The 26,150-nt window shown below is 41.2% G+C and overlaps 2 protein-coding genes across 4 annotated transcripts in view; one reads left to right on the top strand and one right to left on the bottom strand.

The window, feature by feature from the left end:
- Nucleotides 1-3,234: 3,234 nt before the first annotated feature.
- ccdc146 (coiled-coil domain containing 146) overlaps nucleotides 3,235-26,150 on the top strand; it is a 52,135-nt gene continuing 29,219 nt past the window's right edge. The window contains exons 1-3 of one of the 2 annotated variants that reach the window (XM_047575393.1): nucleotides 3,235-7,521; nucleotides 8,007-8,203; nucleotides 25,623-25,705. In XM_047575393.1, coding sequence (XP_047431349.1) covers nucleotide 7,521; nucleotides 8,007-8,203; nucleotides 25,623-25,705 — 281 coding nt within the window. In that variant the 5' untranslated portion in view covers nucleotides 3,235-7,520. Of the gene's footprint in view, nucleotides 7,522-7,560; nucleotides 8,204-25,622; nucleotides 25,706-26,150 lie in introns of those variants that run through there. The other variant, XM_047575391.1, reaches the window with a different exon arrangement.
- fgl2a (fibrinogen-like 2a) lies at nucleotides 10,271-20,299 on the bottom strand. 2 transcript variants are annotated; one of them, XM_047575395.1, is made up of 6 exons: nucleotides 19,465-20,299; nucleotides 18,484-18,688; nucleotides 13,253-13,472; nucleotides 11,929-12,099; nucleotides 11,518-11,841; nucleotides 10,271-11,344 (listed from the first exon to the last, which is right to left on the bottom strand). In XM_047575395.1, the coding sequence occupies exons 1-5, from the start codon at nucleotides 20,044-20,046 to the stop codon at nucleotides 11,526-11,528; spliced, it is 1,494 nt and encodes a 497-aa protein (XP_047431351.1). In that variant the 5' UTR covers nucleotides 20,047-20,299; the 3' UTR covers nucleotides 10,271-11,344; nucleotides 11,518-11,525. The 2 variants fall into 2 exon arrangements, with proteins under 2 accessions (XP_047431351.1, XP_047431350.1); XM_047575394.1 differs by having other exon boundaries at nucleotides 10,271-11,841.

Here is a 26,150-nt window from a genome sequence, read left to right as displayed (position 1 = left end):
GGTTAGGGTGAGCTTCCAGGAAGTGAATGTAGGTCAATGTAACATCCTCTGAAGAGATGGAAACACACCTGGGAGTGTGTGGGTCTGTGTTTGTGTGTGGGTCTGCAGCATGTGTAAAAAAAATAAGAATAAAAAGCAGAAGAAAGGGACACACATAGTAAAAAATATGGACGGAAACCGGGAAAGTGGGAGTTGATTTGTGTCGTAAAAGTTCCATGGGTCTTAACCATCTTAACCAGAGAGGGTGGATCTTTCAAGGATGTGGCTGTCCGTTGATGACTGCGGCTGGGATGAAAGGGAAGGAAGCCAGACGGCCCTGGAGGATTCCTCCCTGGATCTGTGGGGAGCACGCACACATACACACACTCATGCAGAGGGAACATGTATGTAAATGAGAGGCTATCCTCTAGATCTGGCGAACAGATGAAGTTAATTGTTTCCATTCCTCTCAAGAGGCAAATGTGGAACTCTCGGAGAAATCAAATTACGCTATGCAGACACACATCATAGGGCTTTTCTTCTCCTCTCACAAGGCATACCAGTCTCGCCCATAAAAGAGGTTAATACCCTCAAGGATGGGTCAGCTACAGATGTTTGTAGGTGATTAAATCTCCTCTGACGTGATGAAACAGGCATGCATGTCTCTTCTCTGAGCTTTGTTGTCTTTTGTATGCTTGCATATGCTGTCTTTTTTTTTTTTTTTTTTTTTGCTGTTGTTGCATTGTTAAAATGTTAAAACTTGGCGTAATGATTTGTGGTGACAAGCACAGATTCATTTTTGCCAAGGATGAATACTATACAAAGGCAAATGCAAATCAAATACATTTGTCCAAGTATTGTCAGTTTCTGAAACGTTGGCTTTAAGGCTATATAGTGGGACTTTTCAACCAATTAAATTCATGCTAATTTAAGTAATCATCAGCAGGTAAATCTCCCTATAAGTAAGTGGAGATTTAAAGCGAACAGATCTGAAAAGACAAGCTGCCAAGTGTAGCAGTGAGGACAAAGTAACCTCAATGGCAGAGAAACCGTGGTTACAAAAGTAATCAAGGTTCCGTGAGCTCATTGTCTCTGTTTGTCGGGAAGAATAAGACAGAAACAATAAAAATGTACAATAATAGTTGTTTATTTTCCAGATAAAAAAAAAAAAAAACCTTGATGTTAAAGATTTGATTCTGAATAAAACAATAATTGACTTTGATAACAAAAACGCTCTACCGCTGTTGTGGCTTTTCCTCTTTAGCTCTGAAATTTTTTTTCTTATCTTTGATATTTACACAAGTGTGGGGGGGAAACGATTAACATTTCTACTTCATTATTATGTGTCCAGCAGAGATAGGAAAGCAATAAGGGTCTCATATGACCTCAGACGTGACACTGTGAGTGTCACAGACAGTAGATGGAGTATATTAAGCCAGTGAATCACGTAGTAGTAACTTGAACTTTCTCAAACTCAAACCGAAAGATTTTTATGAAGTTTGAGTGTGCTTCCACGAGTATCAAGTCAAACTGATTCATCACTTGATTGACTGTGTTTATGCTGCATGCAGTAAGACAACCTGACCTGGTCCTTGTTTATTTGGCCTCAGAGTTCTTTCCAGTAAGGTAATATGATCTGTTTGACCTCGTCGTGGTGTTTTAATTCACCCCCAAATCCTTGACCACTAAACCCGTGCAGGTTTGTGGAAAGTAGTAAAACAGATACAAGATTCTCGGCCCTTTCCTAATTGGAAACAGGAAGGTGGTGGTGAGTTTACTCTAATCCCCACGGACGTTTGCAAAGTATCCTGGGATAAATTCCACCTCAAAGGTCACGCAGGGTGACATTCCAGGAATCAATTATCCCACTGCATCACAAGTCCAAGTCTCCTTTACCCACCCAAGTTTTCATGCTGCAAATATTCATTTTGTCCTTCAAGTGCAATGACGTGAAGCACTTTGAGCTGCACTATACATGAGGAAGGTGCTAAACAACATCTTCTTGTTGGTAGTACTAGTGCTGGCCACAGTTCTGCAAACCTTCTGGGATGAAATGTTTTTTGTTTTCTTTTTTACCCCTCACAGCACTGTTTTGTTTAACTGGTTACAAGCCAAAACCATCTGTGTGAACAAAGACAGTGATTCAGCAGACTCCAGTAAACTATAATTATACTGGGCATTTAAGGTGAAAGGCTTTAACTAAAACTGATTCAGCCTTTCATTTAGTATGGCATTCTTCCCCTCAAAATGATGTCTAATTATCTTTTAGAGAATGTTTTTTTTTTCCCATAGATTTTCTCAAGAAATTAGCATTTATGTGGCCCGAGCAAAAATACAGTCATTGTTTGAAATGTCCGAATTGTGGCTAAACATGATTTTCTCATTGAGGTAAGTGTATTTGGCAACAGACGTTCTTATTTTATAGAGAGAATAGAAATCCAAAATGCAAAATTGCCTATGTTAAAAACTGTAAAGATAATTTGATTAGAAAACGTGCCCCCAAGCTAAGACTAATACCGCTAACTAATACCATGAGAGTCCTGATTTTCCACTCACAATCAGTTTTTAGATATCTGCAACAATAACCCCAATCAGAGGCAAATTGGCACTCACTCCTGGGAAGGAAGCTATATGTGATTTTTCAAAGATCTAATACACATGGCGGTATGCTGCAACTCCTCAAGAGATATCTATCATATTAAAAAATCATGTGTATCAGCCAGCAACTAGAACACTGTGTACTACTGTGAGTGTACAAACTATACATGTACCTCAAGCCGCAACAAAAGCAGACGGCCACCTGCGTTCATTTCAAAATTGCTGCCTTAACTATTCTCTTCGTAGGGTTCTTTTTCTTTCTGCACAAATCAACATAAAAAAAAGACTACATTCTTTTACAGAGAGTACAACTCTTTCTTTGTGCGAGGTCTGGCACCATTTCCTGTACCAATGTTAAACGTAGTTTGGAGAGCAGAGTGGACAGGGATGTGTCCTAGTGAGATGTCTTGTGATCTCCTGTCACCGGTCACTTGTGTAGAGACGGGTTTGTTGTACTAGTGTCTGTTTGCCATGAACATTGAAGTGACAGTGCAGAGGTTATGGAGCCCGGCTTGTACGTAGTCCGCCAAACGGCAACAGAGCATGACTCATGGTTGATGACGGTAGGCGTACGTCAAATGCTGGGGTAAAGCCAATCGTTCTACGCAGGGGCGTCACTAGGTTTTAAGGACAGGGGAGGCTTAGCCCCCGGGAGATTTCAGCTAGCAAAGACTGAGAATTTGTTTATTGTTATTATTTCAATCTGTGTTTAAACACATTTCAACAACAAACACAAGTTTCAACAGTAATTATTATTGACTGATCAACATGGAGGCATGACTTTTGCTCACAACACAACAATTGCTGAAGACCTATGCCTTACACTGTGACGAGAAGGGAAATGGACAGATTTCTGATCATGTTTAAGTGATTATATGTAATTATTTATTTTAAGTCATGTTCTGGCCATTTTATATTGAATTTGTCAGCACTTTTTGCAATAAATAAAGAATACAATAAAACAACACTGGAGAAAAACTATTATTTAGGGGGGCCTTAAGGATATTTGCCTAACGGCGCCAGTGGTCCTATGTTTGTTTCACTCATATCATTAACAACATACCACCGAGTGACCGTGGACAACACCAACGCAAAACAATGCCTGTTCCGTAATGTGCTAACCACGACAACTCCCGGGCACCTCCTTATAAGGCATTCACTACGGCAACTGATTGGGCGTTTCGACCATGACCACACGCAGTGGTCGGCAGTTTCGTTTTTATGGACGCGATCTGCGTGCACAGGCTACCCACAGATGATACCTGTTATCTGAGAGGCACCACATGCTGTGTAATGGATTCATTTTGAAGAACATAACACAGCTTTGTATAACAACAAGAACAGACACATTAAAAGTGTGGAGAAGGGGGCTTTTAAATGGGATGGTCAACAAACTGGGACCAACAGACTGAACCAAGCGGATACCGTGTAGAGAACCTGTTTGTGCCCACTTATGGCTTGGACAGGTTGTTTTATTACAACCACATCACTGATCTGATCCACTTATGTTTCATACCATGAAAATGACCATAGTGCTATAAAATAGTGTGTATTTAAACTCTTTTACAATATGTTGGCAGGCTTCCTGAATGAGAAAAAGTAAGAAGACATTGCTTCATCCAAAAGGCCTGCGTCAGTAAATCTCAACAATCAGAAACTTCAGATGTCAGCCAAAGCATTTACTCCTGAACACATACAGACACACACACAAACACAAACCATATTCATACCAGGTGTTGTTCTAAATAGTAATGAAAGAATGATTTATAAATACAAAATGGAGTCTAGCAGTCTGCGAAAGGGATTCATTTCAGTGTTGTGACACCTCCGCAGATGCATCTAAACCTCTAGTTTATGCGACAGTTGTGTTGAGTATTTGTAAACTGTGTGTAAATATCGCCGTCCAACACATCCAATGTGACATGGGGATACACACAAATAAAAAAAAAAGCTAAATGATGCAACTTTCGACTGAGTTATTGAAGACTGAACGCTCTCCAATAATCCAAATTTATTCCAAATGAGTCAAGCTATCGCTCCCAAAATGTGCACAGCTGTTTACCAGCTCACACACATGGCTTTAGTTGACATTTTTCTTGAATATTGATACTGAAAAAACACACACTCCTGTCCAGTTTTTTTTTTTTTTTCAGAGGAGGAGCTCAAGCTTGGGGGGGTCTTACAATCTGCCCGCTGACATGCTGTGGAACGATGCCCTGGATTCTCCACAGAGATCCTGCAGAGACTCAGAAAAATGACATCAGACTCACAGGCTGCCAAGAGCACTTCTCAGTTTCTCCATGATTTATGTTTTAGGTAGTCCACTAAACTCAGATTGGATGATATATATTTATATATTATACAGAACGTCCACTCTGCTGTATGAAGTTTGATCCGACAATGTTGACAGTAAGACGCTGGATTAAGTTTCTTGTTCCCACCCAGCCGGGGAAACAAATGACACTAATCCTAACATCTCAAGTGCTTGACTTATCGTCACTGTGCATCCCATTTTTATCAGTGGAGACAAGTTAAGTATAACTCAAGAACACTCATTTTCTTACAAAACAAAAAAGTGCACCGATGATCTTGTTCAAACGTTGGTGTCTAGGATTTAAGAGACGTTAAACATCTGTTTATAAACTGTGCCATCTGAAGGACAAGTTCCCCGACGAGAGAAAGTTCGACAGCGGATTACGTGTGTGGAAAAATAACAACTGCGCGTTTGTGTTTGTGCGTGTTAATTGGGACAGTTAAAAAATGGCCTCCCGAGACCGCTGCACACAAAAACGAAAGGGGGCAAGAGGTGGAGGCTGTTGTAAATTTACCCCAAATCCCCTAGCTGCATTTGTTGTGACTACAATGCAGCAGTAAAACAGAGATCTGGACTCGCTGGGAGTATTGTAACTTTTTCCAAAGACCTAGTGCATGCCTAGTCTGCACGTGGGGTGTTGCAGCACGCGCATAGGTGCACACTCACGTGTCACTTTTTTTTTTTTTTTTTTTTTACACAGAGTTATAAAAAAACACAAGAGGGCAGAATCAAAATGGGTTTTTCTTTGCCATATGCAGGGATTATGTTTGGCTATCAACGATATGATCTCAAACAACGTATATACTCTATAATCCCAATTTCCAGGCCTGCTCACTGGTCCTGCTGCCCGACACAACGTGCACCATCGACATCTGTTGTAGATCGTTAAACTTCACAGCAGTTACTTTGAACTGGGGCATAAAAAAAAACTGACTCGTTAATCTTGACGCAGCAATTATGGTCTGGTTTGACGGGAAGACACGTTGAAACGGACTTTTATTACAATATAGTCAGCAGATTTTATCACACTTGAAAGAGTCAGGGGACATTTGCAAAACATGAATGACTACAGAGCGTGAAACAACGAGTCAGCAACAAAAAAGAAGTCAGTTTTGTTCACAGACTGTCAGCATCAGTGTGGTATTCACACATTTAAATGGCAATCTTGTCCCTGAAATAGCTTGATTTGGGGTTGTGTTTTATTCAGCCTAAAATGGTAATACTATGGGCAGAGACAGGGATATATTTTTATCGCTAAACAAACTGGGGCCTGCCAGGACTCAGGAGTTAGCACATCCAGACGCTTGGCCAGTTTTCAAAGTTCCTCCAAAGACATTAATCGCAGATCAACAAGTCATTTGTTTGTATTTAACAAGGTGTGGTAAAATTAGGTCTATGTAATTAACACAGTTAATTAGTCAGTTAAAAAAAAAAGTCTAATTTGTTCTATAAGGTTGCGGGGTGCGGGGTCTCTCCTCTCGTTCACGGTGAGCGGCTAAGGTTACGACTGAAAGCTGTTCCTGTTGACCATATGTTGGTAGTTAAATCTATAGCAAAACCCTCTTCCACACGGAAATAATAACAGAGTACAATCAGGACATCAGACAGGACGTGGTGCTGAGTCACTGTCATGACGCCATGAATGGATGAATTTGCATGCTTTTCTTCCTGCTGCTCATAAAGGTACCCTCACAGCACAGTAAACAGCCGCGCCATATGTTAAACCATATGGTTTCTGTGAATTTTTGTGGACGAGAACTAAGTGACACTGAAAGCGGTCTTTGAAGATGAAGGTTATTTGTGCAACAGCCAATAAAGCATAGGCAAATCGGGAACATACTGCGGAGAAAGTCTGAAACAGTCTCTCACAATTCATTACTGAAGAGGAAAGAAGGTTAAATGTACTTCTCTGTTTATGGTTTTTGGAGTTCTATCAGGTCTTTAACTAATTAACGTTAATGGATCGACCTAAGGGCATGCGGTTCATAAATATTACATGCACACACAGGTTTTGTTGAGATATCAAATAACCGAAAAGCTGCTAAAGGGAATGAGAAATAGGCCATGCCAGCTCCCAGACTGGACTGTGAGAACGACGCAGGAGAATTGCGGCATTGCATCATCACCAAATATTCACCTTGGATTCAGGTCAGATGCATTTTAGGGCTTTGAATGCTCAGACATTGAGAGTGTTCAGCCAGCTGGCATTTAGCGTTGTTCTGTGTGGCCAGCGCAGGACACGTGTTTATGTTTTGCTGTAAATTGCTGTTTGCCGCCATCTGCCGGTCAGTCAGTGCAAGTGTAAAACAAAAACAAATCGAATCAACAACTCGTTTAAAACACTTGCATCTTTGTATATTACCCAATGTTATATAAATATAGCGTCAACGGGGGTAAATACGAATATAAACTAAATGTATAAAATAAATGTTAAAATAATATATTTGACATTAAGAGGGCGTATGACGTCGTTGCCACGGTAACCACAACACTCCATTCAACCGGAGACAAAGCTGTGATTGTGTTTGCGTTGTGTTAACTTTTAACTTTTTCAGAGCGTATGGTCTTGTAGTTTGATACAACACAGCCACGGAAGTCTTCCTGGCTCTAGACTTGGCACATTCAAAAAAGTAAGTGTTTTGTAAATACATTTGCTTTTTTGTTTAAAAGGAAAACACACTCACGAACATAAGCTAGCTTTTTGGCGTCATACGTTGTTGGTGTTTTTACATGTGCACCGTGAACAGGAGATGCTAATGCTATTACTAAACTACGAAACGTTAAGCTAGTATGTTAATGCTGTTAGAGTTACTAAACTACGAAACGTAAAGCTAGTATGTTAAGTCAGTGTTGTTCTTAGATAGATAATACTTGTTCTGTGGCGTTCTTGGTGTCGCTGGGATTTCAATTTGTCATCCACTGCAAATTTTGTGTATGTTTCTTTTAATACCCGAAGCTGCGTTTGTGTTATTTAAATTCATAGTACATTTCTTGATTGGGGTCTTTTCAAGCTTGTATTTGGAAACCTCTAGGGAAAATACTAAAATTCATTCCACATGTCCTGTATTGTTGATGTACGTTTCTTCCACCCTGTTTCTGTGCATTTTTGTATTAGTGAATCTATCTCAGGATCAGCAGGATGGAAGGCCTCTATGTAGAGAAGAAGCTGAGGTGGAAGCACAAGAGGAGGATAAGGGTGTGGAGAGGGACGCCCCTCTAGTGGCCCTTGCACCTGATGCTTCGTTCCCCGAGGAGCAGCCCACTGTCAGCACTGATGTCGCTGCTAGTCCTGTTTTCCAGTGCTTAGATGAGGTATGACTCGTGAGGATTGTTTAATCAGATCATATTACACTGCATGACCAAAAAAAAAAAAAAAAAAAGAAGAAGCCGCCAACTCGATTTAACTAAGCAAATTGGTACGAACCTCCTATAGGTGATTATCTTTCAGCAGGCGACAAGTTATTTAACCCCAAATGATGTAATGAGTAGCTTCTCAGACACATGCCGTGATCGTGAAAAAGATGTTAGCCTATTTGAAAAGGTTCAAATAATCGGCATGTATCAAGCAGAGAAAATACTAAGGAGATTGAAGCAGAATCTGCTAAAATCGGGTTAAGAACTATCCGACGCATTATACAACCATTGTCTTCAAGGAAGAAATGTGGTCAGAACGGCAGATGAAGTGAAGTCCCCATCATCCCTAGTGTCTACTGTACTGTTCTGTGGGGGCAGTGCTATGATCTGGGGTTGCTGCAGTTGCTCAGGTTTAGGTTCACCAACATACACCCATAGAAAGAGGTCAGCTGAAAACCTGAATATACTGAATGACCAGGTTATTCCATCAGTGGATTTTTATCTTCCCTGATGACACAGGCGTATTCCAAGATGACACCACAGAGTCCAGACCTTAAACCCACTGAGAATCTTTGGGATGTTCTGGAGAAGGTTTTGGTAGTCCTGCCCTTCATCAATACAAGATCAACAAGATGGTGAAAAATGAATCTTGTGACATTGTAGAATCTTATTGAAACAATGCCACAGCGAATGCGTGCTATAATAAAAGCTAAAGGTGGTCCAATAAAATTATAGAGTGTGGGACCTTTTTTTTTTTTGCCAGGCAGTACTCTTGGTGAACGTCATGTTGGTTGTGAGGAAGATAAACCAGTTTTTAAAATACACAAGAAACATTATGAGGGCTTCCAAAAAGATCATGTTATGCAATGGCCTTGTCACAGCCAGCAGTTACAGCTGTTACTGCCGGCAGAACGCAATTTGCTTAGGCATATTTGAGACATAGAAGGCACCAGATATGCACGTTCAAGCTGAAAGCCAAAGCTGGGTGAGGCAGAGCACCACAAAGGAAGGGGCCTGAAAATTGTCCCATTAGAATGCAAAATTAGTATATGCTCAGTATATTTAGTAAGTGCAAAACAAGCTAAATTTAGGTTAAGAATTTAAGGCAGGAGTCTTCAAAGTTTTTCAGTTCAAGGATCCCCAGACTGATGGTAGGGATTCCCTAAATACTGTATGTGTTCTGTATTAAATTCAGTTCTATTGCCTAGTGCTATTTATAAATATACATTATCATCAGACAGGTTCACATTTTGAAATCTTTGAAAATTTTTTTTTTTTATTTCAAACACGTACAACAGTAGGGTGGCTGCAAACATAAACATACCTGACATAAACCTATATAGCACTGTTAGCTTCTCTTCTGCCAATATTGCTTCTGCTATTTCACCTGGGGTATATATAGGCTCTCTGCGTGGAACCTGACAGAATCATCCTTTCTGGTCATCTGCTTTGTGATTGGCTCAGCAGTGATAGTAGTACTGTGCACAGGAAGGTTAGACTAACAGGTCTCAGCTAGTGCAGCACTCTGCGTGAAACGGTGCTGACTGAAAGATAACGTGTTCTTCCTCCATTTATCCCTTTACTAAAATATGTTGGATTCATGTTTATGTGGATTTAAGGAAATTTAAATTTGTGAGGGAAAATTTAAAAAATAAATAAATAGAAAAATGTCTAATCAAATATTTTTCATGTTTAAAAAAGTAAACTTGATAACTTGATATCATCGTGTGGATGAGCACAATACTTTTTTTAAATTAATTTAATCATCACAGACACTGAACAGACATTAAAGTCACAGTCCCGCAGTTAACGCCTTTATCTTCTGTGAAGATAATGCCTCATTAACCTATTTATTATAGGCATGCGGTACTTCAGCCTCCATTTTCACAAGCATCCACGGATACTCATGCTAAACTTGTATCCATTTCTGTATATGTTTGCTGAAAGTGGTTCCAGTAAAAAAGATACTTTTAGACATGAGCAGGCACCGGTATGAAACGCCAAACACTGCAATTTACACAGCCATGTAGTTTGAACTTTATTTGTTATTTTAATATAAAAAGTGCATATTTTTTTTTTGGCAGACAGTTGAATATGAATGATAGAAAAGATCAACATGGTACACATACAGAACTCCAAACACATGGGTATTTGCTATGAGTGGTCACAATTAAGCACATTCTTTATCATTGCTCAAATATCAACAATCACTCGACTTTGTACTGCATGACCTACGTATTATATAAAAGCTATCACACCTCACAAAGTAAAATAAATACTGTACACGTCCTTAAGCTGAAAACATATCCTCTCGGAACCTTCCTGTTCACAGTGTATATAAAATGGATTAAATGGTGCAATACACTTTTCTAACATTAGATAGCAGTATTGTACAAGTGCTGGAGAATTTTACAGATGAAAACTGGTGTATGGCGTGTGCAGTAGTTCAGTGCACGGAGAGATAATTTGGGGAAATCAATTAGAGCAGTTTTCCTCTTACAGCAGCGTCTAGCTCCGTGGCTGCTGTCAGAGGGAATTTGCTAAAGCATCAATAATGCAGAATGCACTCGGGGAAAATTTATCTGAGGCTGCATATTTATACTGGCATGTTTTATATCGTAAGGGATAATGATATATTAGGAAATTGTCCGAGTGCAATTAAACAAATGGCACAGAAGCTTTTACTTGTGCGCAGCTTCCTAAAGAATGATATATAACCGCCTGCAGTTGGAGCACGGCATGAAGTCTCTCGCGCTGAATTTCAGAACTGTATCATCAGCTCTCACTCCAGTGGCCGCTGTTAATTATGAAATCATTTGCAGCAGAGAAAGTGATAGCTCATTAGTTTTTACTGCTAGTATGTGCTGTTCTGTGTGTCAGCTGGGATTATAGCGGGAGGCAGCAGGACAGGAAGCATAGAATGTCAGAAAAATCTCTCATTGTAACCCTCCATATAATGTTATGGCTCCTGTAGGAGCAAGGAGCCTAGCCTTTATGTTGTGTGTGTGTGTGTGTTTTTTTTTATTAGTCCATCTTTGTTCATAACCCATTGTCCTTTATTATCGTCATAGCGATCCACCATTCTGAAGACCACACTCACTACGGAGGAGAAAAAGAAATAGCACACAACAGATTTTATTTTCGTTGCATTCAAACTGTCTATGGTCTTGTTGTGTACACGTACGTTAATGTGTGCATGACTATGTGTATTCACGTAATTTTTCTTCCATTTTCTGTGTCGCGGTCGCCTGACTATCCTCCTGGATATTTACCTGTCCTCTTAAGGAGCATAGTTCTTGGGTCGTATCATCATCTTGACGGTTTTGAAGGCCTGCCTGTAGTTGGTGGGGTAGTACTCCGTCGACATGTTGTGCCACGTTCCCCAGAAGATCCCGTTCCGGACTCCCTTGTACCTCTTGTGGTAGTACTTCCCGTTGAGGTTGGCGGACATGCAGGCGTCGAACCACCAGCCGGAGCTGTAGTAGGCGGCGCAGTTTCCGGACGGGTACAGGTCGTTGTCGCGGTCGGGTGTGGAGAAGAACTTCTGATCGTGGTTGAAGTGCTTGTTGAAGCTGATGGCATTCCCAGCAGTCCCACTACAATGAGACATCGATGTATCAGATTTGTCTTGCATTGGCAGTTTTATTTGAATATACTTTCGCACAAAGTAACTAGTGGTTTACCTGTATCCACTGATAGACAACCGGTAGCGCAGATACTCATTGGACACGTAGAACTGGTCGTACTTTGCATATTCACGGACACCCTCAAAGTCCTCCAGCTCGATACGCAGAATCATGTCCTTAGCTTTTGTCAGCAAATGGATATGGTCGTTGCCCAGCCAGAACTCGCCTCTGTAGAACAAAACACAGAACCAGGGTTAAAAAAAAAAAAACAAATATGATATAAACGTGCTCATATAGTTGTATTTTTGGATAAATAGTGGAGACAGTTTTATTTAGTTGTACCCACACGGCAGAACAAGGAAGCTGATGCAAGGGGAAAGTGGTGTGACAGCGAAAAATGGATGGAGGGAAGACATAATCCTTTCAGTGGGAGGTAATGCTAGATCTGCTGGCATGGTTACTGATAAGTTACCATGGTGATTTCCCATAAAAGATAACAAAAGAATATGAGATGGTGGAGGAAATGTATTTTTTTTTTTAGGTGCTAATCAATCAGTGATAGTGAGAACAGGTGGTGAACAATCAGTAATAGTGAGAACAGGTGTGCATTGTCAGCCCTTGAAACTGAGTGATTGAGCTTTCCCACGTGGCGGGAGGGCAGGTGGTATTCTAATGAAGGGCATTCGGATAAAGTTGATCCACTCATGAGAGTTCAGTGATTCTTATGGATAAACGTTTGTTCTTGATAATAATGACAAAATCTTGAATTGATCGTAATGCTTCATATAGTTTTTTCTTTAAAGACTTTGTATCAGTCAATGTCACCCCTGGCTGTCTGAGAAGATGGTACATTCCAGCTTGATAAAAGTCCAGTCACTAGCTGTGGCTTTCTTTCGAACAGGGCTTAATGTTATGTTGTTGGAACAATAAAAGAGGGGATCGGTTGCCAGGGTGCAGCGCACCAGTAATCTTGTGTTTCCTTTATAACAGGCCAATACCTTGTAACCAACAATCAGGGTTGAAAAACACAACACTGCACCCCCTTACAACTTGTGTTTGTTTCAAAAGACCTGTGTACTGTCAGCACTGTGTCCAACCAGTACTAAAGATGGCTCCTCGTACTATGTTTTACCTTGATGTGATATGATAACAAAAAAGAGTGGAGCCATCCTATTGTTTAAAAAATTTCAGTTGTGAACTAAAATGTAATCTTAATTGGAATTGCATTGTTAGGTTTCCAAATATTTGTACTTTTTTGATAAGTTTGTTATTACAGGAAGTGTAGGTTTAGCTTTTTCTGCTAGTTGAAAATGACTTGTAAATCCACATATCATTCAACCAACTCTATAAAATGTTTAAGATTAAAGGAAAAAAAAAATACCTGAGGTTTCCGAAGCCCTTCTTGTACTCTGCCCAGGTGCGATTGAAGCTGACAGAGCCATTCACTCGCTGCTGTATCACGGTCCAGCCACCTCCAAAGGACTCCATTTCACAGAAAACCTCAAAAGTCCCATTGCGGGAATCAGGGGTCACACGATACACACCGTTCTTCTTCACCTCCAGCACATTGTACTCTGAGCAGTCTCGAGGGGCTAAGATGACTGTTGAGTGGTAGCGAGAAAGAGAGAAGAGAGAGCGGTTTTAAAGGGATGCGACTGGATGATATTCAGGGATCTTTTCACTTTGGTCTGCCACTTTCTTTTTTTTTTTCTGCCCAACAAAGAGACTGTTATAAAAACAGACCCTCAAGCTGAGGAGGACTGAATGAAGGAAAAGTTAGTCAGGAATCCCAGTTTTAAGCATGAAAATCTGGACTCCTGCTTTAATTTCCGGGGGAATATAGTCAAACACAAAACGTGTTAAATTACAATCAGATTTTTCTCAATGACACAAAGCAATTCCTTATGTGAACCCGTACGTCACGTGTGCCGTCCAAAATAAATTAAAACCTCATCTTCCTGAATGCCTTGTAATTATTCCAGCACATTTTTATTTCATTCTCCCTACTCCTGAAATAGTGAGAATAAATGGATAAAGGGCCACTGTTGGTGCATAAAAGTCAGTGAGCTGCCAGTGTGCTACACCCCATTTCCTACACCTTCACTGCTCTCTGAGATCTACTCCCCTATTTCATTTTACACCTGCTCACTTACTCCTCTACCTCGTGGTCCTGTCCCCTGTGTCGCACTGCAGGCTACAGACTCAACCCAAAACCGAGGTCCAAAGGCTCCTGTCAGTTAGCATTTGGGAACTGAAAGGAACAGACTTGTCAAAACGTGGGAAAGTGTAAAACTGGATTAGAGAGGCGTACCCCCTCCCTGCACATTCGGCACCTTGGTTCTAAATCATCCTGACACTGGGCAGGCAGCATGCGGACTCCTTTTGAGTTTATTTGATGCACACCATTGTCCTTTTAGTTTTGACATACTGTTAAATCTGTTTAGTGGGATGCTGTATAATAGAGGTTGTGTAGTGCGGACTCATACTGAGTACAGAGAGCCAGACGTCAGGTGTGGGGAGGAGATGCCTAGACTGAATAGTATCTGAAGTGGCATTGTGGTTTCCCCGACTATCAATATACAGACTTGTTACTTGAACACAGCACAAAATGAAAGCGCCATACATGTGGCTTTGTAGAGTTTCCACAGTTTGTTTTGACTCTGTAACCACATACCTAATTTTCCTGCCACACTACATAGAATACTACAGGTGCGAAATGGTTGCAGACGCCAAGTCATTCCTTGTGGGAATTAAGTGCAAGGTTAAAATGTATCCTTGTCACGTTAACAGCTCTGTTGGCGTTTGGCAACCAAAATATTCACCTGCGAATTCTTTCAGCGTCCAGCTCACTTTGAGTGTATGATGGCCGGTTCTCTACTTCTCGTCTCCCTCCCTATTCGTTTGATCGGGCAGCCTGGATACCGAGACAGACAAGAGCCATTTCAATCTCAGTACTTCTGGCAACGTGCCCGACTTAAATACCTTTTAATATCAGCCACTTACTGATGCCTAAAAGACAGTTGGATGATTGGCGGTCTGACTGTTGATTCAAATTACTGTCCAATCAGTCTGAGTATGTCCTCACAAAAAATGTGGCCCAAAACCGCATGCTTACATTAAAAACACAAAGCCCTTTAGTGGCTGTTTTAAAACTAGTTTCAGAGTTGAGAAATGGCGTGGCAATTTCAGAACCACAAATCCACCGAGGGAGGAGCTAAAAGTGTTTCAATGCATATAAAATCATGATGGAAACTTTTCCGAAATTTTCTAATTAAGTCATGTGGGATATGATGATACGAATAATATAGGAACATTCGGAACATGTCTCTCAACTGGGGGTTTTACTGCATTTAGCAACACATTGAGTCTTTCCTGTAATGGTCAGCACAGTGTCTTGTACTGAAACTAATTGGCCAACACTAGCACACTTTTTACAAAGAAAATCCTACATTTCTGCTAGGAAAATATTTCAGCAATGAGACTTTCAAAGAGGAGAAATGTCAAAGTTGTCCGCCAGTAGTCAAAGCTGTGATGCTGTAACCTTGACAGCTACCCAATCTGAACCAAACGATTATCATTGTAACAATGACACTGAAGGTCTTGATGTGGACAAAAGTAAATTTAGTCCACATCAAGGCCTGTCCCAAACACTAACAAAGTCACCAGAAGTGCTGAATGTGCTGTGGAGGTCCACCTCAAATTGTTATTTGTGTCTAATCTATGACAAACATATTGCTTTGCATGAGGCCCATTACAGATTGATTGACATGCTTGCAGTAATGACTTTTGGACAGCTTAGGACAGCTTTGCTGTGTGACTCCAGAGCCCACAAATGACTCCCATAAGAGGAAGGCGGTTGTTATTAAGGAAGCATGCCTTGTGACAAAGAAGGAAATGTGTATCGAAAGTGATAGCATAATCTTTCTCAGTGGACTGGCTGAAATTGAATGCTGCATTTCTGTTTTGGTGGAAAGAAACTCATCGAGAAGAAAACACCCTTTCCTTAGGAAGTTGTGTGTCACCCCATTTGTAGACAGACAGTTCCTGACAGAGGACTGGGCATCCATTCTCTTCTTTTGTAATTGAGTTAATGTCACTGAGCAGTAACATGTATTGCTGTCTATTTCCCTCTAGGCCCCGATATGTTTCTTGCAGTAGTGAAAGTGAAGATTGGTCCTGGCAGCAAGAATCGGAATTGGCAAAGGAGGTGGAAATAAATGCTTGGGGCACTTTGAGTGATAAAAGCAACTTGACAAACGTGCAATTAGTCCTACTTGAAATTGCAGTTCTACAATAGCTAAAATGTTTGGATACTGAAGGTGAGCGCCACGTGGTCCTCATCAACTGGTATTTTTTTTAATCTTCACTCTAGTTTCTAAAAAAGGAGGAAAGATGGTTGTAACATGTGTTTTACAGATATGTTAAGTGCCCTTTAAAGGCATCTTGAAACACATGTTTACCGAGTTATACCAGTGTGGGTCCGACACATCCAGCAATTTCTGAACAATTATCTTCTAGAAATGCTATGGCTTTCAAATATGTGCAGATCTGCTTGCTCGTCTTTGCTTGGATGAGAACAATATCAATTCTGTTCGTACAATTCTCCATTTGAAAAATGACTTAATGACAAAGCCACAATTTGTCAGCTGGATAGTTAATTCGGCAATCAAGCAATTTGTGATTAAATTGGTCCCATTTAATCACAAATTGCTTCTCTAAGCACTTTTGACATTGTGATAAAAAAACTGAAAACACTTGTCAGTGGAAGTCATTTTCAGGAGGACTATTAAGAGTTATCAGAGGGACATATTATTTGGTATCTGGTATTGTGTTTCTAGAGATGAAGAACGATCCTTGCGTTAACATGGGGCTATATTGGGAGAGTTAGACGAGGAGAGCGCTTTTCTAAAATATATTTTAGTGTCCCTTTTGTCTAATTTTTAGTGAAACCTCCATTGTTTAAATATATTTAAATAAGTCTTACAATATGTTTCCCTGGTACCAACAGCCGTTTCTTGTTTGGATTGACTTCAAACTATATTGGACCAATTTTTCTAACTGAAGGTTGCAGAATAATTTGCTCCTTCGTGACCTTAATGTAACCAATTGCTGTACAAACCCTAGTGTTTCTGACCCCGTCTGCCATGCGTGAGCACTGTAATGTCAGAAAAAAAAACGTCTACATCATTGCCTGTGTTATTGGCAGCAGATAATGAGAGCAAGTCATTTTATGCAGCAATGAGTACTCAAGAGCGTGACCTCCGGGGAGGGGAAAAAAAAAAAAAAAGGAGTAGGGGGTGAGGCACTGGCAAAGAGAATTTGAAGAGCGTAAAACAGTAAAAGTTTGAAGAGAGTGGAGAAAAATCAGAGACGAGTATGGATCCTCCAACACACATGGGAAAGATGACATGAGAGTTTGAAGGGGGAAGGCACGTTTAGGAGGGAAGCAAATGCACAAAAGAGCGTGATGGGATTCCCTTCACACCACTGTCCCGGCTAATCTACTTAGAAATAAGCTCACATCTGTTTTCCACATAAAAGCCTCAATATCATGTCACATTCACTCATGCAGTATCAGGATATTATTCACTTTCTGACTAAAAAGTGGCCCGCATTTCTGCTGTGCTCTCATCCATATAAGCTTTTACATCAGTGGATGTCTGTTATGCCTAGCTAGTTTGCAATCCCTAATGATAAAGGGTTTTCACTGACGGTAAGATGAGATTTAACCATTTAAGCTTGTCTTTTAAAGCGTTCCCCTATGTTGTATAAGTGCCAAGTATCTGTCTCTTCCTCTCTCCCGTTTTTAAGTCTCTAAATATGGAGGGTGCATGGCCTCAGCACTTGAATTAGTTATGTAACAGATAATATGAACTCCCACTTTGACCCTAGTTGTCATATTGCCTCACTCCTGTGCAGTATGACCTCAGCTTAAAGGTATTCATTGCCATGGCTACACTGAACCAGCTGCTTTAATGGAGTGGACATGGGAACCTTTACTAGGTGCTAAAGGTGATGGAAAAAATCCCTTTCAGTTTTATGGGTCTTGCCTAAATATGTAAATACTGTTAATATTTTTAATGGAGAAAGTATGTCACAACAAACCACTGAGTGCCTCTTAGGATTTCATTGGTAAACTGGAAGATTTAATTTCCCAGAAAGGAAAGCCTCACTGGGTGAAGGTGACCACCCAGACTTTGTTTTGGAAGTGATTACAATTTGCAGTGTCCACTTAAGGATGATTGGATAGGTCCTATGCCAGAAAATCCTCCTCGCTGCAACCAAAACTGCCGGACTTATTTGGTGCTCAAGTTTCATTACCACGACAATATCTGAGGTGAATTTATGGGATTAGGACAGAATAGAGAAGTGGACTCTACATCATGTTCGGGGTTATTGCAAATGATACATGAGAGGAAGAGAAAAGAGGAGACATTTATGAAATAGCAACACTATAACAGAATAGAATATAACGTAATAGAAAGCCCAGATAGCCGGGCTCACAAAGGTCAAGCTAAGAACAGAACAAAATAATGGGACAAAAGGATTAGACGGTTCAAAACAATAATGTAAAGAATGCTACCAAACTAATTTTAGTAAAAGCAGGCTTACATTGAGGGGAGTTCTGTGCTTGGCATTGGGTGGTGCAGCTGGAGCTGAGCTTGTCGACCGCTCCAGTGATGTTCTCCACCCGTCTATCCACCATGTCCTGAACATTGTCCATGTTGAGCAGGTTGAGCCCCTCCAGACGACCCTGCAGAGCCGAGATCTGGCTCCTGGCGTTCCGCAGACTGGCTGACATCCTATTCAGCTTCACCTGAGGAAAGGCCAGCGTGGGTGTGAGCGAAATTATTTATGGCACCGAATACAAAGCAGGTAGATTACTGATGTCACCAGCCTCCTTCGTTGTTTAACCAGACAATTAGAGTTTCAGAATAGAAACGAGGGCTGCGCGATGGTTGGCTGTCTGCCACAGTGGCTGCAGGAGTCAAGAGCTTAGAGCTTACCAGACAGCAAAAAATTACCGCCATTGGGCTGGTGTCTAACGCTAATTCCCCACCCTGTTTACAGTACCAGGAATTTTCCCTGGTGGATTGATGCCAGGTAGGTTCTGAACAGGTCTTCATCATCTGTTAAAAGACCAGTTTACATTCCAGCTCAGTCAAATTTCAGGAGTTAATGTACCTGATGTTTATAAAGCACATTTTATGAAACTGTGTTTAGATCATAAGCCCCAACATTTTTACGAGGATGATAAGGAGTTGGGCTTACTGACAACTAGCCAGGTTTTGATGGAAATACAGAGAATGGTGCAGTGCCACTATTGCACTTTGTACATAGCAAATATATGTGTATGTGGAGATTGTCTGAGGTTGAGTGCAGCATTAAAATGTTCAAAAAGACATTTTAACTCGTATCACTCATGGAAAATTGGGAATTTTGAATATATTCAAAATTCAGATATGTTATTATATCTGAATAATGACCAAGTTTGGTCCTTTCACTTTATTAAAAAAATAATTCAGATGATAAAATCTTACATTTTCCAAGCAAATAGTGTCTTTTTTAGTGGTAGTGAACTTTTTGTCTTACCTGCATCTCCTGCATATTGCTCGGGCTCGGTGTAATTCTCCCAAAAATGGAACCTTGTCGATGTGTAGCTCCAGTGACCATCCCATCTCCCCTCTCCTCCTGGATGAACCCAGCTTGTACCTCCTGAGCTGTCAGGTCCTGTCTCACTTCGTCCCCAGCATCTCTTTGAATCTGAGTTTCTCCCTGATCTGCTTGCCGATGTCCTGAAGCGCCGTTGCCCCGCGCCCCAAGGCACTCCTGGCACCCGCTTCTCAGCTTGTTCACCACCTCCTTCAGGCTCTGCAGCTCCTTCATCGTCTTCTCCAGCATCCTGAACTGCTTGGGCAGCTGGATGGTGAGGGGCGGCAGGGTAATCTGGTAGGGGCAGTCCTCCTCTGCCCCAGCCCCGGAGCTCCCGCACTGCCCCGAGGGTCTAAGTTTCACGGAGCAGGAGGTGGGGGCTCCAGATTCAGATCCAAAATTGTAGGGTCCTCTACTGTCCCATCTCTGGTGAGAGTTAACAGGGAGCTCTGCTGCAAGGCTGGTTCGCGGCACCAAGGTGGCTGCAAGCAGGAGACTGGCACAAAACACAATCGTCCTCATTTTTCAGTGAGGTTTTGTAAAGGTGAAATAAGTGAACCCGAAGCAAGAGTTGTCTGCAACTGCCTCGGCTGTGAACTTGAAGTGTGAATACGTTTAGTACTGTGTGTGCCTGCAGGTTGTCTGCAAGTGTAAGAGCATGTGAGTGCGCGTCCAGTATCTTATTGGTTTTAAGAGTGTGTGTGTGTGTGTGAGTGAGAGTGCAGCCTGCAGGAGAGAGAGAGGGTGCAGGGGAACTGCTGCTGCCTCGGAAAGCTGTGTCATTAATATCAGGACAAGTGAGGGAGGGAGAGACAGAGCGAGGGATGGAGGAGAGGGAGGGTGCTGAGTTTGAGAGGATGGGAGGGGCGGCACTATTGCGTAATGCAAAACACCCTATTAACAGCATTGTGAAAAACTACGGAGATGCAGAATGTGGGAGTGGTGGTGGGGAGGCGGAAAGAGACAGAGAGGGACGTAGGGGCAGAAAAGAGAGTTCTCTGCTTGCAGTCGGTGCGTGTTACCATCCTGCCTTACTCTGAATTCGACTGATTTCCCAGAAGAACAAAATGACTCACGCAAGAACTATCCAGTGAACTCACCTCATAGTGACTTTTTTTCATGTGTTGTTTTGGGGTTGTAGATGTTCACAAAAGCCAAATGCCTCGGTTGATGGTTCAAATCCAAAAGCCTCACTGAAACCCCTGTGTCATTTCCCCAAACTGTTAAATCCGCTGATTAGGCAGCTGTAGTAATAGAAAAGGTTTGTTTCAGTTAGTGTGGATACAAGCAACCTGCAGATTCTTACAAATTAAGCTTGGATAGAAACTTCTCTAATATGGTTTTAATACACCTGCACTCTCAACTCGGAATAAACCTACACCGTCACCACAACTGAGATGTTCAGAAGTCTAACCAGTGCTTCATTATTCATACATGGTCTGCGTCTCGACCACATAAGCACTTTTTTTGTAAGCCAACACAAATACTGCTCATTCTGTGGTACCCTTGATATCTCACTTTTTTTCTTTTTTTTTTTAAATCATTGGCTTCATAGAAATCCTGCATTGTTTAAATCCATGTTGTGGCTCAAGTGCTCGTTGGATTGTTGGATAAGCTGCAGGACCCTCTTCCCACACACCATTTCAAAACCACAAAGTATGTCGTTTTTACTTGTAGTGTTTCATGTGAAGAACATCATGGCAGTGATTATTTGAAACAATCTTACGTAACCCTTTTTTTTTGGTTAGTGTTCTGTTGTTAAATATCCATGGTAAAACGTGTTAGTCTGGGACTTTCCTGACACAGTACTGCGGTGAACTGTTATGTGAGCAAAGTTTCTCTCTAGTGTGGGATAATTCAAAAGTGTTTTTAACTTAGAGCAGCTGGTTACACCTGCAACATGTAACTAAGAAAACACGGAACAGATGCTTTTTTTCTTTATCTTTTGGCTGTGCTTGACTCACTTTCCATCAGTGTGAATATCATTACATAAAACTGCTCTTTGGTTATGATGACTCACAAGGAATACCTTAATAGTGTTTTCATGAATGGGGAATAGAACACTTTCACACCGAAAACTGTTTCTAATAAACAAAGTTTAAAAAAATGTGTCCAGCTCGAGCCAGCCTGTTAGATAGGGCCTCATCTGACATTCCAGAAAAATGGCCGAGAACTTTATGTTCTCGCACTAAACTTGAACTTGCCTCCCCTATAGGAGGATCGTAGAAGAAAAACATTGGCCATTAAGCAATAAGTGCCTTCCTTAAAGACTCGCCACACAGAAGAGGCGTGCTAATGTGAACCTAACCAAACTATGCTCTCGCCAATACCACTCTAAGACTCCAGCCGCTGATGAGATGATTTAAGCTTTAACTGCTGTTATGTCACCAGTAATGGATGCAGAGCGTTTAACAACGCAAACAGATGAAGCCTTTTATTAATAAGCAAAATGAACAATGCTCTTGTGTGTGCATTTAATGATGATGTGGTTTCGTGGTCATTTTCAGTGGTTTTTAGGAAGGCCATAATTGATATTGCACTCATATTCATTAATCATACATTAGGAAATCTCATGGAGCATCTTATAGAAATCATTAAGCAATGAAGGCTATTAAAATAAATCCTAACTTTCTCCAGATCTCTTCACCCAGTGACTTTCTCAGGCTCCGTGTTACCCTACTTATAATGGCCATTAACTTGGCACTGATTATTTGTTTGTGGGACAAAACTGTTGTTGCAGTTTATTATGTGATTCATAAGCACATGACTTGAAGCTGGATTCTTTTTCCTTTTTTTCTTCTTCTGGGGCAATCAATGTCTCATGCATATGTCATATTTCTAGAGAACTGACACTGTTTTAGTAATTGATGTCAGCAACAAAAGTGGCTCACAGTCCCGGTGGAAGAACACCAGAGAGGAAAATACAACAGCACAAACTTCTGGTAACTAAGTGATTCAGCCTGGCCGTAGGCTAGCCTCCAATTCAGACAGTCGATACGAGGATATGAAGGTAGAGAAAGAGACGGTGGTTCTGTCATCACGCAGTGGAATGCAGGGTTGTGCCTCGTGACAATTGTGATTATTTTCCTCCCTGAGGCTAGAAGTATTAAAGAGATTTTCGTTGTTAAACACTCCACATAGCCGCTGCACTGCGCACTCGATATTCCAGGAAGGTCTTAGTGCTCTTCTGCAGTACAGATGTACATAGTTGGATGTGTCACTGGTTTAAAAGATGGATGTGCCCACACCATGTGCCCACTTCAATACCTTTCAATGATTGTATCTGACTTCAGATGGGTTGGCCACATGTGAGTCTCATGAAATTGCCCCATAAAAGCCTCCAATGCCCTCTACTCCTGAAGATAAGTCTCGGCGTCAGAATTAGAGCGACTGCCTGAAACCGCTTCAGGCTGCCTCTCAAAGATAAATGCCGGGTGTATTGCAAGGATCCATCTCTGATGTCATCTGTGTTGCTGAAAACACACAACTAACCCAGACGCAGTTCAACCATTATTTTTGTTTCAGTTCACTGAGAATTTCACATTGCTAGGCCACATTTACACTTGGCATTGAAGTGCATCTCATGTCCAGACTATATCCCAATATGGTTATAACCTGACTGCATTTACACTTGGTATTAATATGCGTATCCAAGTTCCATATTCAGATCAGATTGAGGTCAGATTGTGTCCATCCTCCTGTTTGCCAGTTTAATGTGTCAGCATTACAGCCAACACCTTCACTATTTGCTTTATAAAGTGACTCTGTTGTGATATTTAACCCTGACCCTGATTTGCCAGATTGACTTGTAAACTGTGTTCAGCCCAGACTGAAAGCAGACCTTTGGTCTTACTTCATCGAATCCATGATTGTAATAGGAAATGTAAATAGTTGAGAACTACTTATCAGCTAATAGCTGCTACCCTGATGGTTTGGAACAGTTCTGCATGATTACACGAAGTAAAAGCAAAGTGCTTTATTTGTCATTACACATGTTACTGTACAATGAAATTACATGGTCGGATGGTGGCATGGTCCTGAGCCACTGCCAACGGGACCTGGTGCTCTGTTTTTGGAGTGGGAAGAAATCGTAGTGCCCGGAGGAAACCCATGCAAACACAGGGAGGACGTGCAACAAGACAGCAACAACATGCAAACAAAACGAGGCCCTGAGAATCAACCCTCCCCGTCTGGGCTTTAAACCCAGGACATTCTTGCTCTGAGGCACCAGTGCCACCGAGCTCTATTTCCACGCACATAGTTGTGTGTGTACACACAATGTGTCTGGTGTGGTCACATGTTTATAATCCATCCTTGATGTATCTTGAGTATATTTACCCGGAACTAACTTGTAGACGAGCACATTCAGTAGCAATCTTATCAGTCAAAAAACATGTTATCAGTAAATGGGGTCTAAATAAATATATTTCCTAGCCTGTCAATCAGAGCAAAGTTCTCCCTCCTGCAAAATTTTATTTGGGGTGTTTTGATCTGGAGCTCCGTTCATAGTTCTTTATGCCCGGTAAAGATCTTACGGGCCAATCAAATCATTTGGGCTGACGTGTACGGTGATGCACAGAAGACTAGGGCAATTTTTTGCTATTGCATCTATTGTGAAACAGATTGACAGCAAAATAACACAATGAACAAAAGACAAAAAAAATGAACATTTGAAAGTGATTTAAGGCATTAGTTGAAAACTGTACTAATCCATTAATTAGTCCTGATTGGTTGTGGGATTATTCAGTTGCGTGCAAAGTTGTTTTTCTCTTTCTCAGTGTCCACTGACACGCTCCTATTAATGAGATACAAATGGTGTATTCCCGACTCAACCTCTGATTAGAATTGCAGGCTATACATTTCCATAAATGACTACGGTTGGCTTTAAAGATCAGGTGACCCACTTCCTAACATTTCAAGAGGTGTAAATATTGGTGACTTATTTCCCTCTTTGTACTGATGTGACCTTGGGTGACTAAACTCAAAAAAACAAAATCATATTAACGAGCGCTCTAATCTACATCATTCCCAACGTTCATATCTCTGTCCTTTCAGCCCTTGGAACGTGCTTTGCCGCAGTCAGATAAACAATATAATGGGATGAATCTAAAAACATAATCGTCCCTAATGTTTGAAGTCGGGGCGAGATATCAGTCCGCATGTGTGTGTTTGTGTTTATGTGTGCCTGTGTGTTCGCTGCAGCTAGATTACTTGCTACACACAGTTCGACCTGAGATATCGTCAGTTCTGCAGCCCTTTGATACAGGCCAGGCTATCCCTCATTACTCCCCACTCTACCAACCTGGCGCTGAAGATAAGAGGAGAACAACACCTGTCCTCTGTTTCGATCACTGTTACATGCACAGAGAACTCCCTAGGCAAGGAGAGAAATCTCACAACTCTTTCCCTGCTGTGTTTTGATTTATTTATTTTTTTTCCATCTGCTGCCTGTTTTTCAATCATTCAGCCATAATGGTACTTTTAATCTTGGACTTGGTGCTTATCCTCATATGGGCCATTTTCAGTAAATGGTCTCCTTTTGAGATCGCAGATAGTCGGGTGTTTTTTTTTTTTTTTTTTTTCTACCAATCTTGATAATGTGCCGTGATTTTGTGATAGCTGGTGTAATAAGAAAGACTTGTTTGGCCCACACTGGGGTGAATGCATTTCACAGGCATCAAGAGTCTTTGTTGACAGATATGGAACAAGTTTTTCTTACAGTGGTAACTGAAGTCTGTGTATTACAGCAGAAACAGTTTTTTATTGTTAAAGTTCTGACTTATTATGAAATTTGAGCCTGTTGGGATTTAGTTTTCAACTTCAGGAACTTAATTTTGCTGCTGTAATATTACACACACCTGCCTACTGGACAGAAGTGTATCTCATAGCAATTTTGCCTTATTGAATATTTACTCAAGAAACAAACCGCAACAAGATAACAGTATCTCCACACAATGTGATTCTAATAGTGTTTTAGCTTCTGTCCAGTCAGTTTTGGTCAGAACTGAGGTTCTGAAATAATGAAACTTGAATTTGAGTTTGGATTGTCTTACACCTTCTTTTGTTTGACAATAGTCTTGTTGTTTTTTGTTCTCCAGTTGCTGTCATTGGGAAAGATCGACCAGAACAAAGTAGGCAAACTGAGAGCCAGCTACAAGCTACTCCACGATACGTTGAGGAGGTTTGGTTCCCTTTACTTCTTGATGAAACAAGTTCATATTTTATCGTATGGATCGGTTAACAGTTGTGGCACTGTGTAGAAGTGTCAAGTCGTGCTACTCTCATCTGCCTTTGACAATATACATCGATCAGACACAACTTTCAAACCACTGACAGGAGAAGTTAGTACCCTTGACCAGCTTGTAACAATTCAGTGTTCTGCTGAGAAACATTTGGACCTGGTATTTGTATGGATGTTACTTAGACATGAACCACCCACCTAGGCCAGACCAGACACTCCCACCCATTAGCAATGACACTCCTTGACGTTGGCAGGAATCTCCAGCAGGATGCAGCCTGACACAAGCACACACACAAAAGCAGTTTAGGAACAACTCAAAAAACATGAAGAGCATGAAGACCTACACAATATTAGGAAGGTGGTTGTGATGTTGTGTCTGATCGGT

Source organism: Mugil cephalus, chromosome 22 (assembly GCF_022458985.1).
Source record: "Mugil cephalus isolate CIBA_MC_2020 chromosome 22, CIBA_Mcephalus_1.1, whole genome shotgun sequence".
NCBI classification, from domain to species: domain Eukaryota; kingdom Metazoa; phylum Chordata; class Actinopteri; order Mugiliformes; family Mugilidae; genus Mugil; species Mugil cephalus.
This window is presented reverse-complemented; position numbering and strand designations above follow the sequence as displayed.